The sequence below is a fragment of the Pelophylax lessonae genome (genome assembly GCF_965119305.1).
Source record: "Pelophylax lessonae genome assembly, chromosome: 3".
NCBI lineage: Eukaryota > Metazoa > Chordata > Amphibia > Anura > Ranidae > Pelophylax > Pelophylax lessonae.
Genome location: NC_138770.1, coordinates 599,719,906 through 599,745,374, shown reverse-complemented (window position 1 = coordinate 599,745,374; position 25,469 = coordinate 599,719,906). Strand labels below are relative to the sequence as shown.

The 25,469-nt window shown below is 41.5% G+C and overlaps 1 protein-coding gene across 1 annotated transcript; it reads left to right on the top strand.

Moving 5' to 3' along the window:
* Positions 1 to 13,274: 13,274 nt before the first annotated feature.
* Positions 13,275 to 14,027, top strand: LOC309550633 (leucine-rich repeat-containing protein 18-like; the record flags this gene model as incomplete). Its single annotated transcript, XM_082250971.1, has 1 exon — positions 13,275 to 14,027. The coding sequence occupies one exon, from the start codon at positions 13,275 to 13,277 to the stop codon at positions 14,025 to 14,027; it is 753 nt and encodes a 250-aa protein (XP_082107097.1).
* Between the last annotated feature and the right edge of the window lie 11,442 nt (positions 14,028 to 25,469).

Genomic DNA, 25,469 nt, shown 5'->3' with positions numbered 1-25,469 from the left:
CATCAATGTTTGCTTCAGAATAACCCTTCTCTAAAAATCTAAATTTCAAAACAGCAGACTGTTGATAAAAAACTGTAATCTCTGTACAATTACACCTAATACGCTGAAATTGGCTCTTAGGCACTGCATTTAGCCAAGACACATGATGACAACTGGACAATGGAATGTATGCATTCCGATCCGTGTCTTTAAAATAATTTGTGGTAACTAATTGACCATTTCTAACCAGGATATTGAGATTTAAAAAAATGTATCTGAGAACTACTAGTTCATATTGTAAAGAAATCCCTCCATCATTCTGATTGAGATTAGAAAAAACATCTCCAGCGAAGATAGATCTCCCTCACACAGGAGGAGGACATCATCGATATACCTCCTCGAGCAAAGGAGGCCCTCTGGTGGATGGGTCACCAATCACCTCCTTTTCCTACCAGGCCATAAACAAATTTGCTAGGCTCGATTCAAATTTGTTTTTGCACGTCTAGCAGCAAAAGCCTTAATAATAATCAATTTTGATTGAGAGAGCAAAGTTCCACTTTAAGGTAGGCTCAGTTAGACAAAGTAAAGTATTTTTGTGTGCAGAAAATCCTATGTAATTGAAAATTTTATATTAATGTGAGGTTTATGTGTGTTTGTCACTTTTGTTATAGTGATGAGTAGTTTGTGGGTACAAAGATTGTGTCATAGGCATGCAATGTATAGAGTACAGAAACATATTTTGTTTGCTAAAAACAAGGCACCAAGAATCATTCCTTTGTGTTCACCACCAGATGGCAGTGGCTGGTCAGAGTCCTTCATTGGGAATTAGGTTCTTACTTTTTGTTCTGGTATCCTTAATCTCATAGTTAGATTAGTAATGCTAAACAAATGCCATATTCATATTTAGTATTTGATTTTGAAGGGAATCTCTAGCAAAAGTGCAAATGTCTTGAAAACACTTGTGATTTAGTATGCTGGGACTTGCATTACACAGGGGATCATACTCCGTTGACTGTATAGTTAGAGCTGGACAGGCTAAGAGGTATTGCATGTTTTTTTTTAAGGCTGAAACTACTATTTACATTGGATCAAATGTTGGACGCACAGTAAACCTGGTTACCTCTTAATACCTGCCTTATATAAATGTCAGGGCCACTGAGATAAGTGCATCACAAGGGATTATCCTCACCTGCACCTTTTTGAAGTCCATCGTCTACAGAGCCAAAGTTGCATTTTTTTATTTATTTTTTTAACCACGGTTGATATTTACTTACTGGAATAGGGCTCCTAAAAATGTAGATATTTTTAAATTCATTTTAGAGGGGAAAAGGATTACAACCTCTGTTTATGTGTGTCAAGAATACAAAAAAACAATAAAAACCTTAGAGGAGTTCTCACCTTTCCCTATCTTGGTTTACAATTGTGTTTCTTATTCTGAACATGTCCCCACTGGAGAGATTACCCGTGTTGGTGACCAGCATATACGGTACAGGGAGTGATAAAATATTCCTCCAATGAGGACACAAACTACAATTAACTGAAGACCTAAATCTTCTCCATCTAAACTACAAAACATTGTTTGGGGTTCTACATTAAAGTGGATGTAAATTCTCATATACACCCAGTGAAGTGAACAGCCTCAGATGATACACAGAGATGGGACAAATCTCCCTACATGCGTTTTATTTGTATATCTGTTGTCTTCAGCTTTCTACACTGTTTAGAAAGTGAACATCATTTTAGAATTCTTTCTTCCCATTATAGTGCTGGGTATGGAGACTTGACATACATTGTGTGACAGCTGATTGGAGGAAAGGCACCCCCCACACCCCCCTTCACATAGGCAGAGGAAGGAAGAAACATGAACAGCTGTGCTGTGAATAGACCAGCTCTCTGCTAATCTATCTCTATGCACCCACCCAGACACAATTTTCCAGCTGCTTTTATCACCTGTGTCGGCGAACTTGTCAGAAGTCATTATGCTGATAACAGAGAAATGGAGCAGCAGAAAGACACAGGACTTAGGGCTTTGGAGAGAAATAAGTAAACGCTACACAGATATACAGTATGTGCCCAGGTCAGATTTCATGAATGGGATTTACATCCACTTTAACTAAACACTAAAAGTTTGATCCACTCATATTTTACTTTCCATGGTTCCTTATTTTCCCCCCTCATCAACATGCATGGTATTTCTAAAATAAAACCTTTTCTTACATACCTTTTTTTAACCCACTGATGTCATAACTGGATCTCTGTGCTTCTCTATGCAATGCATGCAGATCATGGGTGGTGAAAGGGGCTGACAAGGTGCTGTACATAGCTTCATAAAAAAAACACAGAACCCTGCCTTAGTAATACATCAAGACTTCTCAGCCCTGTTGCAAACAGTAAGCTGGCTCCTGGAGGAGTTATGCAAATACCAAAATGCTTTAATGGGTGGCTGTCAGTCTGGAGGAGTTGGCTTTTCAAGGTGAGCTACATTCAGTGTTGGGACAAGGTGTGGGCAGAAGGGCCGGCTGCCCTAGGCGCAGCGTGTATTGTAGGGATGGGGGGCACTGCAGGTTCCTTCTGCTATATGGCTGACAAGAGTAGTGACAGCGGAATCACTACTTCTGTCAGCCCAGCTCTGGAAGCAGCAAGGAGAGGAGGTGAATGGTGGGAGGAGGTGTGGGCTGTGCTCTCTCTCCCCCTCCTCCCCATAAACTCACACATAATGAAGGGGGGGGGGGCATAATTTGCCATCCTTGCCCAGGGCAATGGATGATCTTGTCCTGGCAATGGCTACATTGGCATGCAGACCGTCAAAGGTAATGCCCATATGTCAGGCTGTGCCTTCATGAGTGAGAGAACTAAAAGCCAATAAATGAAGGGGGCAGGCCAGGAAGTCAGATTAGGAAAGAAAGAGGGTTGGATGATGCTGCCAGGAAATGAGGTGGGCTCTGTATGAATGCATGTAGCTTCTAATGCACCCTGTAAAAAACTCACGGTGTGCAGTAAAATCAGAATAAGCAACCAAACAGAAAAACATGCATATAAATACATACAGTGGACATACTTTTTTTTTCTTTTTACTATAGCTTTGCTGAAGTACTCTAGACATTCCCGTGGTTTTCATTTCTCAGTCACCACTAACTTCTTGTTTCAGGAACACTTAATCCGAGCCCAAAGTTCTGGTCTGAGATTTCAGGCATTGTCCATAGTATTGGTACATAAGTATGGTGTTCCAGAAGACTGCAAGGAAGGGAAGAAGAGAATTTCCACTTGCATCACTTAGGCAACCTGAGCAGAAGTGGGAGGGGGTACCTTTCAAAACTAGGCAACCCCCCCCCCCCCCAAAAAAAAATGTGCCAAATGTAAAAGAGGAGGGGGGGAATACTTACAGCAGAACATCCCTTTTTGGGTGTAGTTCTGCTTAAGGGTAGGTAGACCTATGGCTTTTTACTCAAAGAATAGGTGCAGGCACTCCCCCCTTCGGAGTCACCCCTTGTCTCCGCCCCCTAGCCACCTTTGAGCATGTCCCTTCGTACCACCTCCTAGCCACCTTTGAGCACGTCCCTTCGTACCACCCCCTAGCTGCCTCCCAGTACCGCTCCTTTTGGAGAATACAGAACCAAGTATTGTGTATGGAATTTGTTAATTATTACAAGAAAAGTAGTAAAATAGATACCTCCAGCAATTACAGACCCCAACAAAAGGTCGCACAGCAACAATAGAGACTCCCACCAAAATAATAGATCCACGTTAGCAACAATCGACCTCATTAAGCAAAAATATATCTCCTAACAGCCAACATCAAAAAATCCTTTAGCAGCCAGCAAAAATAGACCCCACACTCAACAGTAGATCCACCACAGCAATAGACCACTCCCTCAATCGTAGATCCCCAACAACAGTAGATCCCTCCATAGATCCCAACAACAGTAGATCCCTCCATAGATCCCCAACAACAGTAGATCCCTCCAACAAAAGATCCCCCACCAGCAACACAGACCCTCCCAACCCCTTCCAGCGACAATAGATCCCCAGCAGCTAGCATCCATAGATCCTCCAGCATATCCCAGCACCCCTTGCCATACATACAGTGCTAGAGGTGCCAGAACTGCGTTCCCCCGTATCCTCGCTGAAAAAAAAATCCCTGCCTTCAACACATTTGAGTCATTGGGATTGATTTGCTAAAACTGGAGAGTGCAAATCTGGTGCAGCTCTACATAGAAACTAACCAGTTCCCAGTGTTTTTTTTTTTTTTTTTTGTCAAAGCTTAATTGAACAAGCTAAAGTTAGAAGCTGATTGGCTACCAAGCACCGTTACACCAGATTTGCACTCTCCAGTGTTAGTATATCTACCTCAGTTTGTAGCTACTCAACATGGAAAAAGCCTACAAACATTTCCTGAAGTTCTGAGATGCAAAGTTATGTGAGGATGTGTAGCCATTAAAAATTGGGGAGCACCTGGGACCTCCTTTACCTTCATTCCTAAATCAGATGAGACCTACAAGGAATTATCGAGAGGTAGAGGACGTATGCATGCCTGCATTACACACACAGCACCTGCATGCACCAGCAGCCCCTCCCTTATCCATAAATTACCCTATGATCTTTTATTTTTGATAAGTCTTCACAACTTGAACACTGCTGTACTTCATCACATTTTTATGAGATGAGAAAAGAAATTTAATTCTAAGTTGGATGGCGTTTTTGATAGAAAATCCAATTTTCATTGACTTTTTTCTTTCCTCTACATCCAGAAAGGAAGCCCTCATCTTCCGACCCGAACGTTTTTATGGCAAATTATTTCTCTTTATGGTGTGATATAAAACGAACAAGACACAGTTACACACAATTTCCGCGGTGGAGAAATGGTTTTGTCTTTGCAGCATCATAACTTTCTTATCTTTTTGGCCTGGGAACACTTTAAAAAAAAAAACAACTAAATGATATAAAAATACGACAGAACCCCTGGGGGCTTTTTACAAAGGTTCACCATGTGTACAGAAGTTGAGATATCTGTAAACTAGAAAGCCATCAATCAATATTGGTATGGGCAGGGCTTTTTTTCTCAGAGAATAGATTCAGGTGCTCCCCCATGCGAGTCACCCCTTGTCCCCGCCCCCTAGCCACCTATGAACACCGTCTATTGGTTCTAACCCCTACCCACCTCCCTCTACCATCGTTTTTAGAGAATACAGAACCAAGTATCATTTTGTGGTGCTAATTAAAGTGATACTAAACACACAGTGTTTAATTTACATTGTCTTTTCTATTTCTGTATGTGGATGATGGCACGGTAATTATTCTAATTAAAAAAAAAAAAAAACTATATGTACCTTTTTGCTGATTAATATACAGCTGTCACGTGACCCAGCTCATTCCCAGCCTGTCTGCAGGGAAACATAAGCAGGAGGAGCTTCTACTGCTGGTCAGATGTTCAAAAAAAATCAGCCTTTGGAATAAAGAGTAAAAATAAATAATATCAATAAACTGTTTTAAATTGGCATACAAACATATTTGAAATCAAATCATTATTATTATGTGGAAATAACATGGTGTTGGTGGATTTCTGCCAGTCACAGGCTGGGTTATACCCCTCCAGCCTGTGTCTTAGAATAAGAGGGAGGTGACGCCACCATTAATCTACAAGTAATATCCCTCCCCCCGTGTTTATCTGGTTAGTGGGCATGGAGGAGGAGAGAGGGAGTGGGCTGTCATTTACCACTGTGTATACACCCACATGTGTTACTCTATAGTCACATGGGCTGCTCAGATGTGATAGGGAGGAAAAGCTCAGCATAGAAACTCACTGAAAACTGAGCATGTGAAGAGTTGCCACCACGGCTGCAAAATTCCTAGATGAATTCGGGACATAAACACAAGGTGGTAATAAAGAGCAGAAGGATCAACCAGGTTTTTTACAGAATACAGAAAACAAATCTCATAGTGACTATGAGTAAGTATGAACAGGATGTTATACACCAATTATTGCTAATTTTTATGATGTGGATTTAGTGACACTTTATTGTGCATGGAAAGTGATAATGATAACAAGAAATACAGTAAAATAGATCCCCCCAGCAACAATAGACCCTCCCAGTAACAAAAGACCCCCACCAGCAGCAACAGATCTCTCAGTAGCCAGCATCGGGAGACCTCTCCCTCAACAGTAGATCCATCCTAGCAACAATTGCCCCACCCATCAACAATAGCCCCCCCCTACAACAGTAGATCCCCCAAGCAACATAGATCCCCTAGCAGCCAGCATTAATAGAACCTCCAGCACACCCCATCACCACTTGCCTTTACATACATTGAGTGCTGGAGGGTTCCCACTGAGAAAAAGTCCTGGGCATGAATGATGAGACACATGGTAATGATACTGTTTATACTGTTAGGAATGAGGGGGTCTATTCCCAATCAGGACTCTGAAGGCAATTACGCTTAAATGGGCACGACCATGACTTTATTGGATTGAATCACCATATTTGTTTCTTTTCAACATTAAACTATCTTAACAATCTAACCAAAACATCATTCTGAGCTGTGAGCACTGAAATCTCAAACTAGCTTAATTGCTATTCTAATTATCAGTCCCAGACAGGCATCTGGTTACCCAGAGGCCCCAGAGGACATGAAGCAAGTAACCTCCTGACTTCTGGCAAGGTAAGCCAACAAAGCTGTGCCAAGAGAGGGTAGGATGAGATGGAACTTGCTAGGAGATACGTGAATATAAAATTTTACATAAATATAAAAATATATTTAAAAAAAATCATGGATACACAACTAAGCAGAAAACTAGCTTTATTGGTAGTAAAGTAAATTGTTAAATTAAAGAAAACTAGGATGTCTGATGAGGTTCCAAACAGTCAATTAGGGTGCAGTTCACACATTCATCCTTACTCCCAATGGCTTGTTCCTCAATAAACAGTCCAGAGGTGTTGGTTTTTAGTATTTATTGTGGAACTTGGAGGGGAGAAGGGAATAATGGGATACTCCAACTGGAACTATGTACATTGTATAAGAATAACTCTCACTTGGCCTCACCAGGTTGCTTGTGGAAGAAGTCACACTTCTTAAACCTTCATGCCACGTGTATGGAAAAAGTTAAGTCTCCTTACTCTCTCTCCAGCAATAGACTGATCTACATTCTCTTCAGGACACTCTCTTGCATCCCCTTTACTGACACCCGTATACTGACTCTTCTAGCTGCAGGGGTGACCCCCCTGAGGTCAGGCCCCTTGACACAGATCAGTACTCACTGTACTGCAGAATCAGATCCTTCCAGTGTCTCCCCTTCCAGTTAGCTTTACAGGACCTCTGGGTTCAGTTCCTCTCTATCTCTTTAGGCCCTCAGGTCAACTACCTTCGGTTGCATGGCACCTCTACAGAGGAGGAGGAGGCAGCTGCCCCCTCCCTCCTGGACTCTGCTATCCAGACGAAAGACCCCGACATGTGAGACATGTGCTCCTGGCATTTATACAGTATCCCAGCATGCACCAAATTACCCTTGCCTCTGCCAAATTATCAGGGCTTTATTAAACGTCTGTGCACTCATTTGTCAGGTTTCCTTCCACTGTCCAATATGCCTCCCTATTGGACCAGTGTGAAACACTGTGCAGAAAAACTGAGTTGCACCTGAGTACCATGAACAGACATCACTAGCAGATTCTGCTCTCTCGTAGGCAGAGAACAATATAGATTTACCTGGCAATCTTTCTGGTAAGCAGAAAAGATCCAAAATTATACTCTGTCTCTAGCACCTACCTAGGCGGGTGCTACACAAGCAAATCTTGCGTTTCATGCATTTCAATGACAATAAACTCTGTTGTCCTTGGGGGTGACCCTGGATATGACCGGCTCCACAAATTTCGGCCCCTCGTAAATCACTTCAACCAAAAGTTTTCAGCCTTGTATACGCCCCAACAAGTTGTCTGCGTTGATGAGTCCCTGATTACATTTTCTGGCAACCTTGTTTTCAAACAGATTCTCCACAGCAAGCGTGCCAGATATGGGGTCAACATGTATAAGCTCTGTGACAGGACAACAGGCTATACATGTAGTTTCTGGATTTATGGGGGAAAAGATAGCAATATAGAGCCCCCCGACTGCCCAGACTACATGGGGAGCAGTGGGAAGATTGTTTGGGACTGGGTGTCACCCTTTTTCGGAAAGGGGTACCATTTATACGTGGACAATTATTACACAGGCCTGCCACTTTTTAGTCACCTTTTTGATTCTGGAATTGGGGCATGTGGCACCATGTGACCTAATTGCCAGGGCTTCCCCCAATGGCTTGTAGATGCCCGACTTAGCCGGGGGGAGTGAGCCTGCTTGAAGTGTAATAAATTGCTTGCAGTGAAGTGGAGGGACACTTTCGTTTTGTCTTCCATTCACGTGTGTAAATTGTTGATTTCACTCCTCACTACCTATCACGGTTTCGGAGGCCATGAAATGCTAGGATAGCACAACCCCTCACCCCCCCTTAAATGACCCCAAGATATTTGCTAAGAGGCATGGTGAGTATTTTGCGGCTCTTATTTGCTTTGGAAAATTAAGAATGAAAAGGAAATTTTTTTTTTTTTATTTCTTTTTTCAATTTTTAAAACTTTGTGACAAAAAGTGAGATCTGCAAAATACTCATCTTGCCTCTCTGCAAATAGCTTGGGGTGTCTACTTTCCGAAAAGGGGTCAATGGGGGGGGTTTATGCTATCTTGGCATTTCATGGCCTCTGAAACTGTGATAGGTAGTGAGGGGTGAAATCAACAATTTACGCCCTTGGAAAGCCTGAAGGCAGTGATTGGTTTTCGGGGTCCTGTACACGGCTAGACTGGCAAAAAGTCTCACATATGTAGTATCTCCTTACTCAGGATAAGCAGCAGAATATATTTTGGGGTGCAATTCCACATATACCCATGGCATGTGTGAGCAATATATCATTTCAATGACAACTTTGAGTAAAAAAAAAAAAAAACATTTATTTTTTTGTCATTCCTCAAACACTTGTGACAAAAAAATGAAATATTCAATGGGCTCAACATGCCTCTCAGCAAATTCCTTGGGGTGTCTACTTTCCAAAAAGGTGTCATTTGGGGAGGGGGTTGTACTGCCCTGCCATTTTAGCACTTCAAGAAATGAGATAGGTAGTCAGAAAGTAAAAGCTGCGTAAATTCCAGTCCAAACACCATAGTTTGTAGATGCTATAAAACTTTTGCGCAAACCAATAAATATACTCCTATTGAGATTTTTTTTTATCAAAGACATGTAGCTAAATACATTTTGGTATAAATGTATGACAAAAATCAAGTTTATTGGATATTTACTATGAGAAAAATATAAAATGTAATTTTTTCCTCAAAATTCTCGGTCTTTTTCGTTTATATCGCAAAAAAATAAAAATCCCAGTGGTGATCAAATACCACCAAAAGAAAGTTCTATTTGTGGAAAAAAAGAAAATAAATTTATTTGGGTACAGCATTGCATGACTGCGCAATTACCAGTTAAAGTCACGCAGTGCCAAATTGCACAAAATGGCCTGGTCATTAAGGGGGTAAAACCTCCCGGTACTTAAGTGGTTAAGGCTCATTCACTCCATCTGAGTTGACCAGCTTATTCTTCACAACAAAATGCAGACTGAATGTTAGGACAAAGAGAAAACACTTGTTATTGCTAAGCCTCGTTGACACCAAAATGTGGTGAAATGTGACGTGCTGCAAATAAATGGAACATGTCTGCATTTTTATACATCGCAACTCACCACACGCATTTCACCGTCATTTTGTGACACCTCAATAAAGTAAACAATAAAAAATAGAAAAGGTAAACAGTGCCTTGTGCACCAAAACTGCCTCTCCACAATGGGCACCAGCTTGTTGGTGTTTTAGATTGCAGGCTGGCCTATACAAGCCCGTGACACGATGTTCACACTTATGCGACCTGCACTCTGTGGGTAGGTGACCCATTCATTTCAATGCGATGCCCTAACCCAAGAAACACAGGGAAATAAGTGCCTGCCTCATATTTTACTAAAGTAATGGTTTAAAATCACGCCACACCAAGTTGCTTTTTCAGATATGTGGGGGGGGGGGGGGGGGGCATTAAGATTTAATGGTCCTCCCCTGTGTCTACTAAAGAGCAGCATGTTTGCCTTGGGGTCAGGAACACGTGCGATTTTGCGAGCATTCCCAAATCATACACGTTTGAACCTAGGCTACTTAGGAAATAAAGCCACCATTTTAAACTGTTTCAAATAACAGTTATTTTAACTGTCACAGTTAATAGTATGCTTATGTTTGCTCTCAACCAATCTTTCAAGCCCTCCAATGGCTGGTGTCCTTGCTGATCACATGTGCAGCACCATGGCAACTGCAGAGGCTAAGGTGGCACCTTACTTGGCTGTGGGATAGGAAATAGGAACATTGAGTTTGGCTTTACTGGAGAGGTAAGCAGAAAAAGTATTCAGAAAATTGGCAGGGTTCAGAATAAATAGTGTTGTCATTAAGGCTGGGTTCACACTTGTGCGATTACAGACATCGCATGTCATTCGCACCACAATGCTGTGCAGATCACATGCGATGTCTGTGCTATGAAAATTCAACCATACAAACTGTATGGCTGAAATCGCAAAAAATGGTGCAGGACCCTTTTTTTGGTACACACTGGAATCGGATGGCACAGGTGTTCACACCTATGCGATCCGATTCCTGCACCATTTGACAGTTTACACTGCGATCTGTGAACTGATCTGGAGTCATTAACTTTACATTGACACCCTCAGTGGTTTGCAGATGTCAGTGTGAACCAGTGTGCGATTCAGGTGCGATGTGGGAACCGGCACTGAAGCGCAGGGTTTCCCGCATCGCACCAGTATGAATCGGGACTTAAGCTGGCCATACATGGATCAAAATGTGTCAGTTTCAGCAGGGACCAGCCGGATTTTGATCCATTTTTGGGCAGGGTGGTTTACAGAAGTCAATTCACTGGTCAAATAAAGCCAGCAGTGCTGATCATTGTATTCTGCTGGCAGGGAAGTCAATACAATAGCTCTTTGGGAGGATTCCCCCATCCACATCAAATGTGTGCATGGGGGAATCGAGTCAGCTTTTTTTTTTTAATCAACCCGCTGGTTGAACAAAACAAATATTATGGGCTGCTTAGCAGTATAAAGCGTGTAATAACTAAGCAGACCCATAAAGACCATTGTAAAGTTGATTTTAGCCCTGGTTCACACTGAATGCGGCTTTCAAATCGTGCAAATTTACTTGAAATTGCACAATTTTAAAGCCATATGTCAGTGCGACTTCAGGTGCGACTTGGCTGACATCTGTGCGACTTCATGTACAGATGTCTATGCAAGTCGCACCTGAAATCACCAAAGTAGTGCAGGAACTACTTTTCCAAATCGGTGCGGAACCACAAAGTCGGCGTCGCACCGATTTAAATAGTTCCATTGCCGGTAATAGGGTTCAAATTGCCTGATAAATTGCACAGGTGTGAACGGGGGCTTTATGTTAACCTCCCTGGCGGTATGATTGTTTCCAATTTTAGGTGCTGAAAGCGGCACCATTATTTTGCTACCGGTAGTAATTCTTAAGGACGAGCAGCCCAAACCAACTATTTACATATGATTTTTTTTTTTACTGTGCGTTCTTCTTTATAACATCTCGGGTATGATAAAGTTTGAAACACAAAATCATAAATTGTAATATAATAAATAACTATAAATAAGTTAACCGGTTGCCGACCGCCGCATGACTATATACTGCGGCGGTCAGCCCCGGCCAGGCAGAGTGACGTATCGGTACGTCACTCGCCTGTCACTGACTTGCGAGCCTATTGCGGGCGGGCGGGCGCAAAATAAGCTCGCAAAATAAACAAGCTGCCTGTCAGTTCTCCCTGTGTAAAAGTGAAGATCTGTCCGTTCTACTATGTAGAACGGTTGATCTTTGCTTTTACACCAATAGGAATGTCCCTGCACAGTTAGAATCACGCCCCTAGGACACACTTAACCCCTCCCTGTCCAATAAAGTTAACCCCTTCCCTGCCAGTGTCATTTTTGCAGTAACAGTGCATATGTATAGCACTGATTACTGCAGTAATGTCACTGGTACCCCCAAAAGTGTCAAAAATGTCAGTCAAGGGTCCGATCTGTCCGCCGCAATGTCGCAGTACCGAAAAAAAATTGCAGATCGCCGCCATTACGCGTTAAAAAAAAAAACACCAAAAATGACAAAAATCTTTCCCTTTGTTAGTAAACGCGATAACTTTTGCGCAAACCAATCAAAATACGCTTTTTGCGATTTTTTTTACCAAACATAGGTAGCATAAAACAAATTGGCCGAAAAATGTTAAAAAATTTTGATTTTTACATTTTTTTTTGGGGAATTTCATATAAAAAAATGTGAAAAATATTGTTATTTTTGCAAAATTTACGCTCTTTTTTTGTTTATAGCACGTGATCAAAAAATCGCACAGGTGATCAAATACCACCAAAAGAAAGCTCTGTTTGTGGGAAAAAAAGGACGTCAAATTCGTTTAGGTACAGCGTCGCACGACTGCGCAATTGTCCGTTAAAGTCACGCAGTAAAAAATCGCAAAAAAACCCCTGGTCCTTTAGCAGCCAAATCCTCCGGGGCTTAAGTGGTTAAAGTATATATATATACGTGTACACATATTATATATATATATATGTGTGTGTGTGTGTGTATATATATATATATATATATATATATATATATATACTGTATGTATATATATATATATATATATATATATATATATATATATATAGATATATGTGTGTGTATATATATATATATATATATATATATATATATATATATACTGTATATATAAAAAGTACAGTAAAACTGCAGGAAAGGGCACTGGGGGGCAAACTAATGTCAATTTATTTTATTTAGTAATGTAATCCAATAGGATTACAATATATCAGTGTGTTTGTGTGTTTTACTTTTCAAATTTGCCTCCAGTTCCACCCCCCCTGCGAGCGTCACATCCCAGGAGACGGAAGCCGGGGCTCACAGCATCGGGCGGAAGATCCGGCCGCCGTAGGCTGCAGGGACACATCGCGGGATCCCGGGGACAAGGTAAGTAACCTCTACTAGGATCCAGCAATGCTCCCTGGCGGTACCCCGAGTGTGGCTCGGGGTTATCGCTAATGGCGCTAAAATTCCACCCCGAGCCACTCTCGGGAATACTGCTAAGGAGGTTAATGAACTGCTATTCTTGATAATTTTAGATGTTCTAAGTGTTTTTGGTCTCCCTTTTTACTTTGATCAGGACAATGCCAAAAAGGAAACGTGCCCCCAAGGGTAAAAGGATAACCCTTAAAGCTGCTAAGAACGCCATCCGGATTACAGTTGATGGCAAGAAAAGGTTGACTCTATCTAAGATGGGAATTTCAGTATTTCCTAAATGCTTGTTGAAGCTCTTGGATTTGGCAGAGCTGGATCTTAGTCGAAACTTAATAAAGAAAGTGCCTGATTGGATACAGCAGTTTCAAGATCTTCGCTTGTTGGACCTCCATAGCAATCAGATTGAGAAACTTCCAGAATCTATAGGGCAGCTTCAAAATTTACATTACCTCAATGTTAGCAACAACAAACTTACAGAGAAAGGTATCCCAATGGAGCTGAACCAGCTGAAGAAACTTCGTCAACTTAATCTTGGTCTTAACGCTATTGATGTTCTACCAACTACAATAGGTGCCCTCAAAGATCTTGAAGAGGTAGGCCTTTTTGACAACAAGCTTACTAAAGTGCCCCCTGGTGTCCTTGAATTGCCAAAATTAAAGAAACTGAACACTGAGAGAAATCCTATATTACCAACAAAAGAAGAATTGGAGGCAGAACAACAGAAGTCCATCCAACGTGTTGAAAATCTTCATCTTGTGAGCGAGAAATATTTGTGCAAACCCTGTGTCGCTAAGTGTCAAGCCCAAGGGAGCAAGATGGATAAATGGAAGAAAAAAAAACCTCTCTTCACCAACCCAGTGACCCCAAACTCAATCGCCAAAAAATTTGAAGCAAATGATTAATAAATACATATTGAATTGGCATCGTGTAACAGAATACTGAGATGTACAAAAGACTTGACATTTTTCTACCATAGCGCCTTAGTAATAAACTATTATCTACACAACACATAATAGTACCAGAGTCATTTTCATATTAAGTCCTATTAGTGATTTATAATATATATATACACACTATATATTATAAAGATCAGATGCACTGTTTGGATAAAATGGGGTATACAAAAATTTCAGCTGCATGATTAACCACTTCAGCTCCGGAAGGTTTTACCCCCTTAATGACCAGGCCGCTTTTTGTGATTCTGCACTGCATTGCTTTAACTGACAATTGTACAGCGTGCGCCGCCATACCCAAATAAAGTTGATGTCCTTTTCTTCCCAACAAATAGAGCTTTCTTTTGGTAGTATTTGATCACCTCTGCGTTTTTTTGTTTTTGCGCTATAAACAAAAAAAGAGCATCAATTTTGAAATAAACAACAATATTTTAAACTTTCTGCTATAAAACATTCCAAATAAAAAAATTTAAAAAATCTAATTTTTTTATTAGTTTAGGCTAATTTGTATTCTGCTACATATTTTTGGTAAAAGAAAATCCCAAAAAGCGTATAATAAATGGTTTGCGCAAAAGTTATAGCGTTTACAAATTACAGAATAGATTTATGGGCTTTTTATTTTTTTATTATTAATGGCGCCGATCAGTGATTTTTATCAGGATTGCGACATTGCGGCCGACAAATCTGACACCAAAGGCCCATACACACATACCGATTGTAGGCCGTAAATATTCGGCCAACGTCCGATCGGCCGATTGTTGGCTTGTTAGTATGATGCTTCCGACAACAGACTGCGACATTTGAGCGGAACAAAATCTGGTCTGCATGCTATAAAATTTTTGTTGGCCAACACCAGAACGGCCGATTGTTCGTCAGTCAGTACAGATTTCGGCCGACATAAAGCAGATGAGCAAGACTGGGCATGCTCAGAGAAGAAAAAACACACGGAAAGTAGACCAGAACATGACATCACTTCTGAAGTTGGTTGTTGTTGGCCGACAAAATTCGTGTGCAGTCTTGAGCACTTTTCAACCAACATGACAGCACTGGACAAAAGACGGCCGATCGTTCGGCCGACAATCGTTGCGTGTGTACTGGGCTTAAGTGACACTTTTTGGGGACCAGTGACATTAATACAGTAATCAGTGCTAAATAATATGCACTGTTACTGTATAACTAACACTGGCAGGGAAGGGGTTAACACTGGGGGTGATCAAGTGTGTTCCCTATTTGTGCTTACTAACTGTGTGGGGGGATGGATTTAACAGAGGCAGAGAGAGATCGGTGATTCAGCTTAGGTGAATAACACGATCTTTCCCTGCCTCTCTGACAGGAGAGCCGTCTTGCATTGTTTACATGCCAGACGGCTCTCCTGTCAGTTTTGCCCACAGGGTCAGCAGCGATCGAGCCCGCTCCTCCCATGGTCTGCCTCCCGCTGTGTCTAATCAAAGCATGTGCACAGCTCCGGGGACGCACTTGCCGCTGAAGCTGCGTGCACATAATCACGTAGATCTACGTGATTATGTGCAGCTGAGCCGCCCTGCCGCAGCAAATCTGCCTGGGGCGGTCAGCAAGTGGTTAAATAACTGGAGCCAGGACACAGCTACAGTTTAAAGTGAACATGTCGTCAATTTAAAGGCATAGTTCACCTTTACTAAATAAAAACTGCATATGACGGTGAGGGGTGTCTGTAGATCAAAACAAACTGTGCAGCTTTGACTAAAGCTGAATAATACCCTTGCTACAGGTGCAGGCCATTAACATACCTCATAAAGCCTGACTGGAATACTCCCAGGACATTGCTAAGGATGTTGCTAAGAGAGCCTCACATACTCTTTCTCTCCCCTGATGCAGTAGGTCTGAGCTCAGTGTTGGAGAGCTCACTCTTGTGATACTGGAGGTGAACAGTAATGGCTAGGCCTCAATAAGCAACATCCTTTTTCTGTCAGGCTTCATGAGGTATATAAATAGCCTACACCAATAGCAAGGGCATGATTTAATTTTATTCAAAGCTGCACAGTTTGTTTTTATTGACAGATGCCACTTATCTGCATAGACTATTTTTGGTAAGACCCCGTTCACACAGGGGCGACCCGATTTGCTGGGGCGACCTGTGAAGTCGCGGTGCACAGCGTGCACCGCTACCTTGGCGCGACATGCACAGACTTCATATCATTGAAGTCAATGCAGGTCACCTCCAGGTCGCCTTAAAGTAGTACAGGACCCTTTTTCTAAGTCGGAGCGACTTGTGTCGCTGCTCATAGAACGGGTCCTATGCTAATCTATGGCAGGCGACCCACGGCGACTTGTCAGGCGACCAAGTCGCCTGACAAGTCGCGCTAGTGTGAATGGGGACTAAAGGTAAACTAATCATTTAAGACAAATAAAATGACAGAAGACTTGGAAAGCAATTGAATAGTGGCACACACCAAGAGGCCATCATTGTAGTTAGCAGCTTAACTGTCCAAAAGTGAAGCATGGACGGTGATAAAAGATGGGCCAAAATTCAATTTCAGGAGCTGAAGTTGCTATTTGATTAATGGGTTGCTCCAGATTTTGGCACTGTTTAAGGGATGCTCTACAAAATATGTACATGCAGGCAGGCACCTCTAGATATCTACTGGAGGCTAATGCTCCTTTCACACTTGTGTGACTTGTCATGCGAGTTGGCACTACAAAATCGCATGACAAGTCGTTCTCCATTATTTCCAATGAGCCCCATTCATATCTGTGCGACTTGAAGTCGCACCGACTTCAAAGTAGTCCCTGCACTACTTTTGGCATGATTTTGATGCTTTTTGAGGAAAAGACATTATCAGCCCAGTCAAACTCGCATCAAAATCGCGGCAAAAAGTTGCAGTAACATCGCGCGACTTTGAAGTGGCACAAGTGTGAAAGGGGCCTAAGTAGGACTATAATTTATAACAATTACTAACATTAATAACAATAGAAATTTACTATATTCATAATATTTTATATCATAAGTGGTATGCAAAGTGATATGAAGAAAATTAAGTGAAGGAAAAAAAATATTTTTAAGAGAAGCAGGCACTCTCACAGGGATGGATTCCCATCACTGGAGCCCAAAGGCATGCAATGGCTGGCACTGAAAGCAGTACTCCTCTGCTATGCAAGAACATTTTCTTATTCTGCTGTGTCCAACCTGCCTTAGAATATAATGAAAATGTGTAAAAAAGGTTTCTAGGAGATGATTGCATTTCTACTTAAATTCTGAAAAAGTGTGACCGATAACTATACAGAAAAAGCTACTTCTGCCGACTAATAGGCACAGCTCCACCTAATGTACTCTCCTCTAAGGTTGAACTCCTGGCAGACATAACTTTATGCAGCGCTGTATTTATTAATACATTAATAAATGTATTTTTTTATTATTAGCCCTGTGATGTATTTGAGGATGCCGAGGGGCCGTCCACAGCCCAGTCACAGGAACAAGAGGAGAGCACTGAGGCCTGCAGGATTGAGGATTAAGGTAAGTAATGCAGCCACTGCCTCTACCCCCAAGACTTAACAAGTAACTAAACCTTGCAGTGCTAAAGGGGGGCAGGGAACTTTTTTGTGCCTAGAGTTAGACTTTAAGCATAAATCACCTTCAATTTTGTAGCTGTATATATATATATATATATATATATATATATATATATATATATATATACACACAGTCAGGTCCATAAATATTGGGACATCGAAAAAATTCTAATCTTTTTGGCTCTATACACCACCACAATGGATTTGAAATGAAACAAACAAGATGTGCTTTAACTACAGACTTTCAGCTTTAATTTGAGGGTATTTACATCCAAATAAGGTGAACAGTGTAGGAATTGCAACAGTTTGTATAAGTGCCTCCCACTTTTTAAGGAATCAAAAGTAATGGAACAGATTAACAATCATAAATCAATACTTGGTTGCAAATCCTTTGCAGTCAATCACAGCCTGAAGTCTGGAACGCATAGACATCACCAGACGCTGGGTTTCATCCCTGGTGATGTTCTGCCAGGCCTCTACTGCAATTGTCTTCAGTTCCTGCTTGTTCTTGGGGCATTTTCCCTTCAGTTATGTCTTCAGCAAGTGAAATGCATGCTCAATCGGATTCAGGTCAAGTGATTGACTTGGCCATTGCATAACATTCCACTTCTTTGCCTTAAAAAACTCTTTGGTTGCTTTCACAGTATGCTTTGGGTCATTGTCCATCTGCACTGTGAAGCGCCGTCCAATGAGTTCTGAAGCATTTGGCTGAATATGAGCAGATAATTTTGCCCAAAACAGTTCAGAATTCATCCTGCTGCTTTTGTCAGCAGTCACATCATCAATAAATACAAGAGAACCAGTTCCAATAGCAGCCATACATGCCCACGCCATGACACTACCACCACCATGCTTCACTGATGAGGTGGTATGCTTTGGATCATGAGAAGTTCCTTTCCTTCTCCACACTCTTCTCTTCCATCACTCTGGTACAAGTTTATCTTGGTCTCATCTGTCCATAGGATGTTGTTCCAGAACTGTGAAGGCTTTTTTAGATTTTGTTTGGCAAACTCTAATCTGGCCTTCTTTTTTGAGGCTCACCAATGGTTTACATCTTGTGGTGAACCCTCTGTAATCACTCTGGTGAAGTCTTCTCCTGATTGCTGACTTTGACACACATATACCTGCCTCCTGGAGAGTATTCTTGATCTGGCCAACTGTTGTGAAGGGTGTTTTCTTCACCAGGGAAAGAATTCTTCGGTCATATACCACGGTTGTTTTCCGTGGTCTTCCGGGTCTTTTGGTGTTGCTGAGCTCACCGGTGCATTCTTTCTTTTTAAGGATGTTCCAAGCAGTTGATTTGGCCACACCTAATGTTTTTGCTATCTCTCTGATGGGTTTGATTTGTTTTTTTTATCAGCCTAATGATGGCTTGCTTCACTGATAGGGACACCTCTTTGGATCTCATATTGAGAGTTGAAAGCAACAGATTCCAAATGCAAATAGCACACTTGAAATGAACTCTGGACCTTTTATTTGCTCCTTGTAAATGTGATAATGAGGGAATAACACACACCTGGCCATGGAACAGCTGAGCAGCCAATGGTCCTATTACTTTTGGTCCCTTAAAAAGTGGGAGGCACATATACAAACTGTTGTAATTCATACACCTTTCACCTGATTTGGATGTAAATACCCTCAAAGCTGAAAGTCTGCAGTTAAAGCACATCTTGTTTGTTTCATTTCAAATCCATTGTGGTGGTGTGTATAGAGCCAAAAAGATTAGAATTGTATCGATGTGTGTCCCAATATTTATGGACCTGACTGTATATGTACTGTATGCATTTAGACAGGTGCTGCTTGTTTAGCTGCAGCTAGGAAATTATGGAGTAGCATTTCAGGGCAGAGAAGTGAGACTGTGATTTTAGGCTCACTCACTCACATCCTTATTTGGGAAGTAAACAAAGCAGTCAGGTGAGCTTTGCTTACTTCTGTTGCTAGGGAAGCCTGTTAGAGTACTAGTATGTCCTCTATATAGGACTCCCAACGGCTATCTTGGGTTCAGCCTTATGCCCTATTGAAAAACAAGGTTTTCCAAGATTTCGGCGACCATCATGGACCCAAAGAAAATATATAATTCTCTGCTAAGGCATTTTTGGGGCAGCTGCAGTGTGGGAGAAGGTAGGGAGGTGATCCTGTCTTTTCAGAGACAGTTGGGTTTAGGGACTGTCTGGATCCTGCTCTTTTGTTCCTGGACCAGGTGAAAAGCATCCAAGCTTCGCTGTTTAGATACAGTTCAAGGGCATTCTCACACATCAGTGAAATAAGAGAGAAGCTAAGATACCTCCTTCCTTGGTTTCTGTTGTCTGGCCACAAGGGATTCCACTTAGGGAAGCAAGCCTCCAGCAGCCAGCCTGTTCATAAACTGCATAATTGTGATATTCTGTATTTTGTTCCCTTGCCTTTAGGGGCTTGCCTTTGAAAGTCATTTTAACATTTGCTGTAATGTAGTGCCCCTGGCCAGGTGGGCTAAATCTCGTTTTTTGGCTCTGCTGTACCAAGCTGAGCAGCAATTTATTTTCCAGGTCTGGTCGGGTCTATCTCTAAACCTGGTGGTTGATTGCTCCTGCCTGCCTCTGGAAGAAGCTTTCAGAAATAGGAGGCATAGGAGGGTTAGCGGCTGGGTTATGAATAGTTATCTGACCTCAGTCAATCCCTGGGAGAGAGACCCAGAATCAGAGCTCTTTCTCTCTTGGGGTCTCCACCCCTGGTAGGCAGTCTGTGTGTTACAGGTAGAGCTGTTGCTGTTGGGCCTCAACATGTGCTATAGACAAATATTTATACAGCGCTATATAAAATCAAATAAAGTGACAATGTGCATCATATAAATCAATAAACTCGCTTACAGTGCAATATATATTCCTCTTAGGTGCAATATATAATGTCAAAAAAGTGCATTCAAAGTAAAGTGCATAAAAGTCCACTAAAATATAAATATAACCGTGGTTTAAAATTCAACAAAGTGCTTGATAGATGTTTCCATATAAAAGGGCAAGTGACACCACCACCGTTTAGCCACCAGATGGCCTCTCACCTCACTGAAGCATTAGACCAGCATTGAATGCTCAAAAAATGCCACTTCTTGGATCGATCTCTCACCATTCCATGGACATGATATGTGAATAAAGATAATGAGGCATCTAAGTGTACACTGCTATTATCCTTTAATTGATTCACATTCAAAGTAGAATTGCACTCACATGAATCAGCACAATGGGCTTATGCGGACCGTACATGCCAAAAACAGTAGCTGTTGGCAGCCGTGCTGGTGGGTCGCCGCTCGTCCGTCCAGGTCTCCATCCCCTATACGCGTGGCGTCTTATGCTTTCGCATCACGACTTCCTCAGTAGGGGGTCAACATGTGCATGGCTGATGGGTCTTGGCAGAACCTGCTGGAAGACATCACCTGTGGAAGCTGGGCTAGAGAGGGAATTCTTTCATTGTAGAGTGTTGCAATGAAGCTGGTTGGGGAGGTGCCTCTGGACATTATGAGTAGAACCTTTAGCTTACAGCTCCAGGTGTGCAAGTACATTGAGGGTTAAAATTCAGTTTGCAGCAAAGACTGTGACTGCTTGCATAGAGTCTTAGATAAGCTGGACCCCTCTACTTCCAGCATTACTGGAGGCTGCTACTGAAGGGCTAAATTCTGCTAGAACAGAACTTTGATTGCAAATTTGTTCTATGGTACTTGCATATGTTCTTGCAGTATCCCGAATCCTCATCACTCTACCCGCATGTGTTTAAGTACTGCAATACATTTTCAAAAAAAGACTACCCCTAGACTGAGCCTGAATTTTGTTGGTTGCTCTGGACCTGGTACGTAGGCTGGCCAACTCTGGATTGGTAAGGAAGACCTGGTTTTCAGTGGCCCCTCCGGGGTTTAGTGCTACTGTAATTATAATTTCCACTGCTAAATATTTGGAAGAGTAAAGCAGAAAAATTAAGAAGTCATCTGATCCCTCTGTGTCATAGCCACACCAAAACCCCACCCACTTTCATATATACAGTATATATAAGAAAGTGTCTCACCTGCTGTGTTGTATTATACTGTAAGTTCAGGATTATGAGTTAAAATTAATTTGGATAACAAATATGAATGCGCGATGAGACAGAAAATAAGTCTGGCATATTCTTTATATCAGTATAAATATATATTTAGATTCTAAATCCATTCTAATAATTACTATAAAAACTATTAGTTCATGAAAAAACGAATCGTTTTATCATATTGTATGTATAGAGCCTCTAGAGAATAAAAACATTAAAAACCTTACCTACCTGCTTGGAAATTGAAAGGTTTATACAAAATCTGGAGTCAGGGTATACATTGGAAATCCAGGCACTAATATAGGATTTGCAGCAAATCACTAAAGCAACTTCGAAAATAACAGAAGTGACCGCAAAGCCCAAACCAGTCCACACTAAAATGCATTTCAAAACACAAGGCTTAGGCTGGTCATACATTATACAATTTTCTTACAATTTTCTTTAAATTTACCTTCAACTATGTAGTACAAAGGCTTGCCTAATTGGATACAATTGAAAGTGGTATTTAGTTTTGACCTCATATTATATAAATCTAACAGAAAATTGTACAAGAAAATTGAACATGTATTGCCAGTCTAGTTGCAAACTCTGTTTTTATTGTGTGACAATTTTGAAAACTGGTGTCACCGTATTAACAATAGAATACGAGAACTCCCTGAGGCAAAAGGCACAGCAGCCCTACTCCCCACAGTTAAAGTCATTGTTACTGAATTAATAAGGCACCCAATGGACTTTAAACTAGATCATGTTTACAGAACGCTTGGGCTCAAAAGCACCATTTTCACCAGACCATGCAATATTATATTCCACATACATTTTTACAGTAAAAGTAAGACATCATGCAGAAGGCACATGAAGAGGGGGTCAATCAATTTTGATGGGGCTCACATCTTGAACTTCTGCAGGTACAGTATACTATCTACCACAGCAGGGCCTTGAAACCTGTTTTTGATTTACTGAAACATCCGTGTAGGCTGAGATTCCCATTACAGCACAAAATCCATAAAGCCGGCAAAATTTAGTTTCTGTCATCAGTTGGCTAGAAGATTACAGATAGACCTTCAAATTTTACCTAACCCAGGGGACCTCGCAACTCTTGCTCTAGACCTCCAAAGGAATCGTATTAGGCCTTCAGGTCCCAATATTCCTTCACCATAACCGTTGACAAAAACACACAAACTGTTACAGCTGTGCATGAAGACTTGTCATTGACATATCACCGAGTAAACCAATGCTTTGCGCTTTCTAACAACCTGATGCAACACAGATTAGAGCCATTCCTGGGGTGAATGGGAGAGCATAACAATGGACACTCAAAGAGAACACTGCATCTATAATTTTTAGCAGATTTGTGTCCACTGATCCTTCAGGATACCTGCTAATTTAAGGAACATATGTTCACATTCTTCAAAATATAAAGAAGATGCCTTGCCCTTACGACCACGTCACTATTGCCCCACCTTGGGGCCCTCCAACTACCCACTTCCACAGATCAGGAACTAGCCTGCTACACTTGAATGCCTGTCTTCCCTTGAAGGAACTGTCCACTAACAGAAAAACCTAGAAAGCATGCTTTATTCAGGCTTGAATACCGGGTGCACAATGGTGGTACCAATGCTTCATGCCCCGCATCCTAATGCTTATGTTTATGTATTAAACCTTTTATGAGATTTACCTGGTGAAACTATGCTTCTGCTCCCCTACAACAACCATGTTCACCACACAGCTATCCTACCAGTCTGCCAGAGCTGTGTCTAACATTTTACCCTGAACACTAACTAGCACAGCTTAAACCCGTATAGGGAGGTTACTTTCTTTTCCCTTTACTCACTGTTTATCTTACTTTTCCCACACATCTGCTCAGTTGTAAAAGCTTCTGCCAGGGCCATGGGAATGGGGTAGTCCACCTCACTGAAATGAACCATATTCAACACCAAAGGCTTGCAAAGCCCTTCCAGATTTAAACTCTCTACAAAAAGACAAAGGCATCATCCTTTTTCAGGAGACCCATTTCGAAATCTCATAATGTACATACATGCCACAGCAAATATTATATCCACTGGATACAAAGCTCCAACCATGACATGAAAGCAAATTGAGTATCCATAGTCTTTCATAAATCTTTGCCCATTCACCTCCCTGACACCAAACTAGATCCAGATGGTCGCTATCATTTTGTTAAAGTCATACTATGGAACAAGCTTTATTTTCTAGCCAACCAGGGCCTTTTGTTCCAAGAAGCAAAAAAGGCGACTGCCTCAGGAGGCACTCATGGATGGAACTCTACTGGGTGGCACTGAGGCCAGAGTGCCTAAACGAACAATCCAACATCAATACTGTCCAGAAAGGCCAAGCCTGGAAAAAATCACATTGGCACACCCCTGCACAGAGCTATAAGACTTCAGATGGGTTTTAATGAATGATTGTGGGTGAGGATACTGTATATATCTGATTTTTTGAACAGTATCCAAAAAATACAGAAAAGTAATTGTTGATCTGCCTAAAATCCATTAAGCGTCTAACTTCCTAAATTGAGCTGCAGTGCTGCCTCTGCAGCACTGAAATCAGTCCTGCCTGATTTCTTCCCTTTTGGACTACATGAGACCTCCCCTTATGTTATGGAGATGAGGATAAGATAGGGTGTTCTGTAGTCCTGCAAATAATTATTTGGCAGGGCTGACAACATTGCTTGGGATTTCAGTGCAGCAGAGAAAACATTATCTGTTCACTACAGGAGGTAATCAGATCACCGGTTTTCTGGCCAGACCGACAAGTTTGTGTACTTGCAGCAATTTAAAAAGACAAATCATGGGGAAATGCACATGTATGGCAGAAATGTACTCAGTATCTAATTTTTCTATTTAGTACATACATATGCATTAACAGTCTTGTTGGTCTTATTATGTCTCTGGTGCTACTGCCTCCTTTCATATTCTCATTCAGCCAGTGCTCTCTAAAAACCTACATTATCACAAATGGAGTAATTTGTCTGAGAAGCAAATTATTATTAGCGCTTTCACATTTCAGCACAGCCCCATACTTTGTATCTGAGCTGGCGGCCACATGCCCATTAGTCACTTAGGAGGGCGACATATTAAACCTCTGCTCTTATGCAGATGATAGGGTATTATCCGAGGTGGTTTGGGGGGAATTATCCATTGTGTGTATTTTTCTAATGACACTCAGCAAGGCTGGACATTAAATAAATGGTGACAAAGCAAGTCAAACAAACAGTCTGCGTGGTAATGAGGTTGTTTTGCGGGGTTGCACTTGTGGAGCTTTGTTCTTGTTAATGTGACAATGATGCGTTCTGTCATTCCGTCAAAATAAAATCTCATATTACAGAGCTGCAGCTGTCACGCTATTATCGCTGTATTTGTTTAACTTTTTTATCCCTTGGCCCAAGCAATGTTTTATCATCCAATAACTGTTTGTCAATTAGCTTCTTATCAATAAACAAACAACATAATACAAACACAGGGGCTAATTAAAAAAATATTCATAAGATTTAGGCCCCATTCACATCATTGCATAGCAGGAACGAGCATTTCTGCAACGTGATTTTGTTGAGTGATTTGCATGTGATTTTGGGTGTCACATAGGGCCAGTCCATTCACTCCTTTTTTTGGCGATAAGCCTTAACACGATTTTAAAAGGTGCAGTTTGCCACAATTGCCACTTGATCCTGCTGCATGACAATTGCGGCAGAATCGCATCGAGTTTGGGGTGTCATTAATATAATGACATCCAAGCACACATTGGGGGAGATTTAGAGCCGGTTCACACTACTCCGACTTG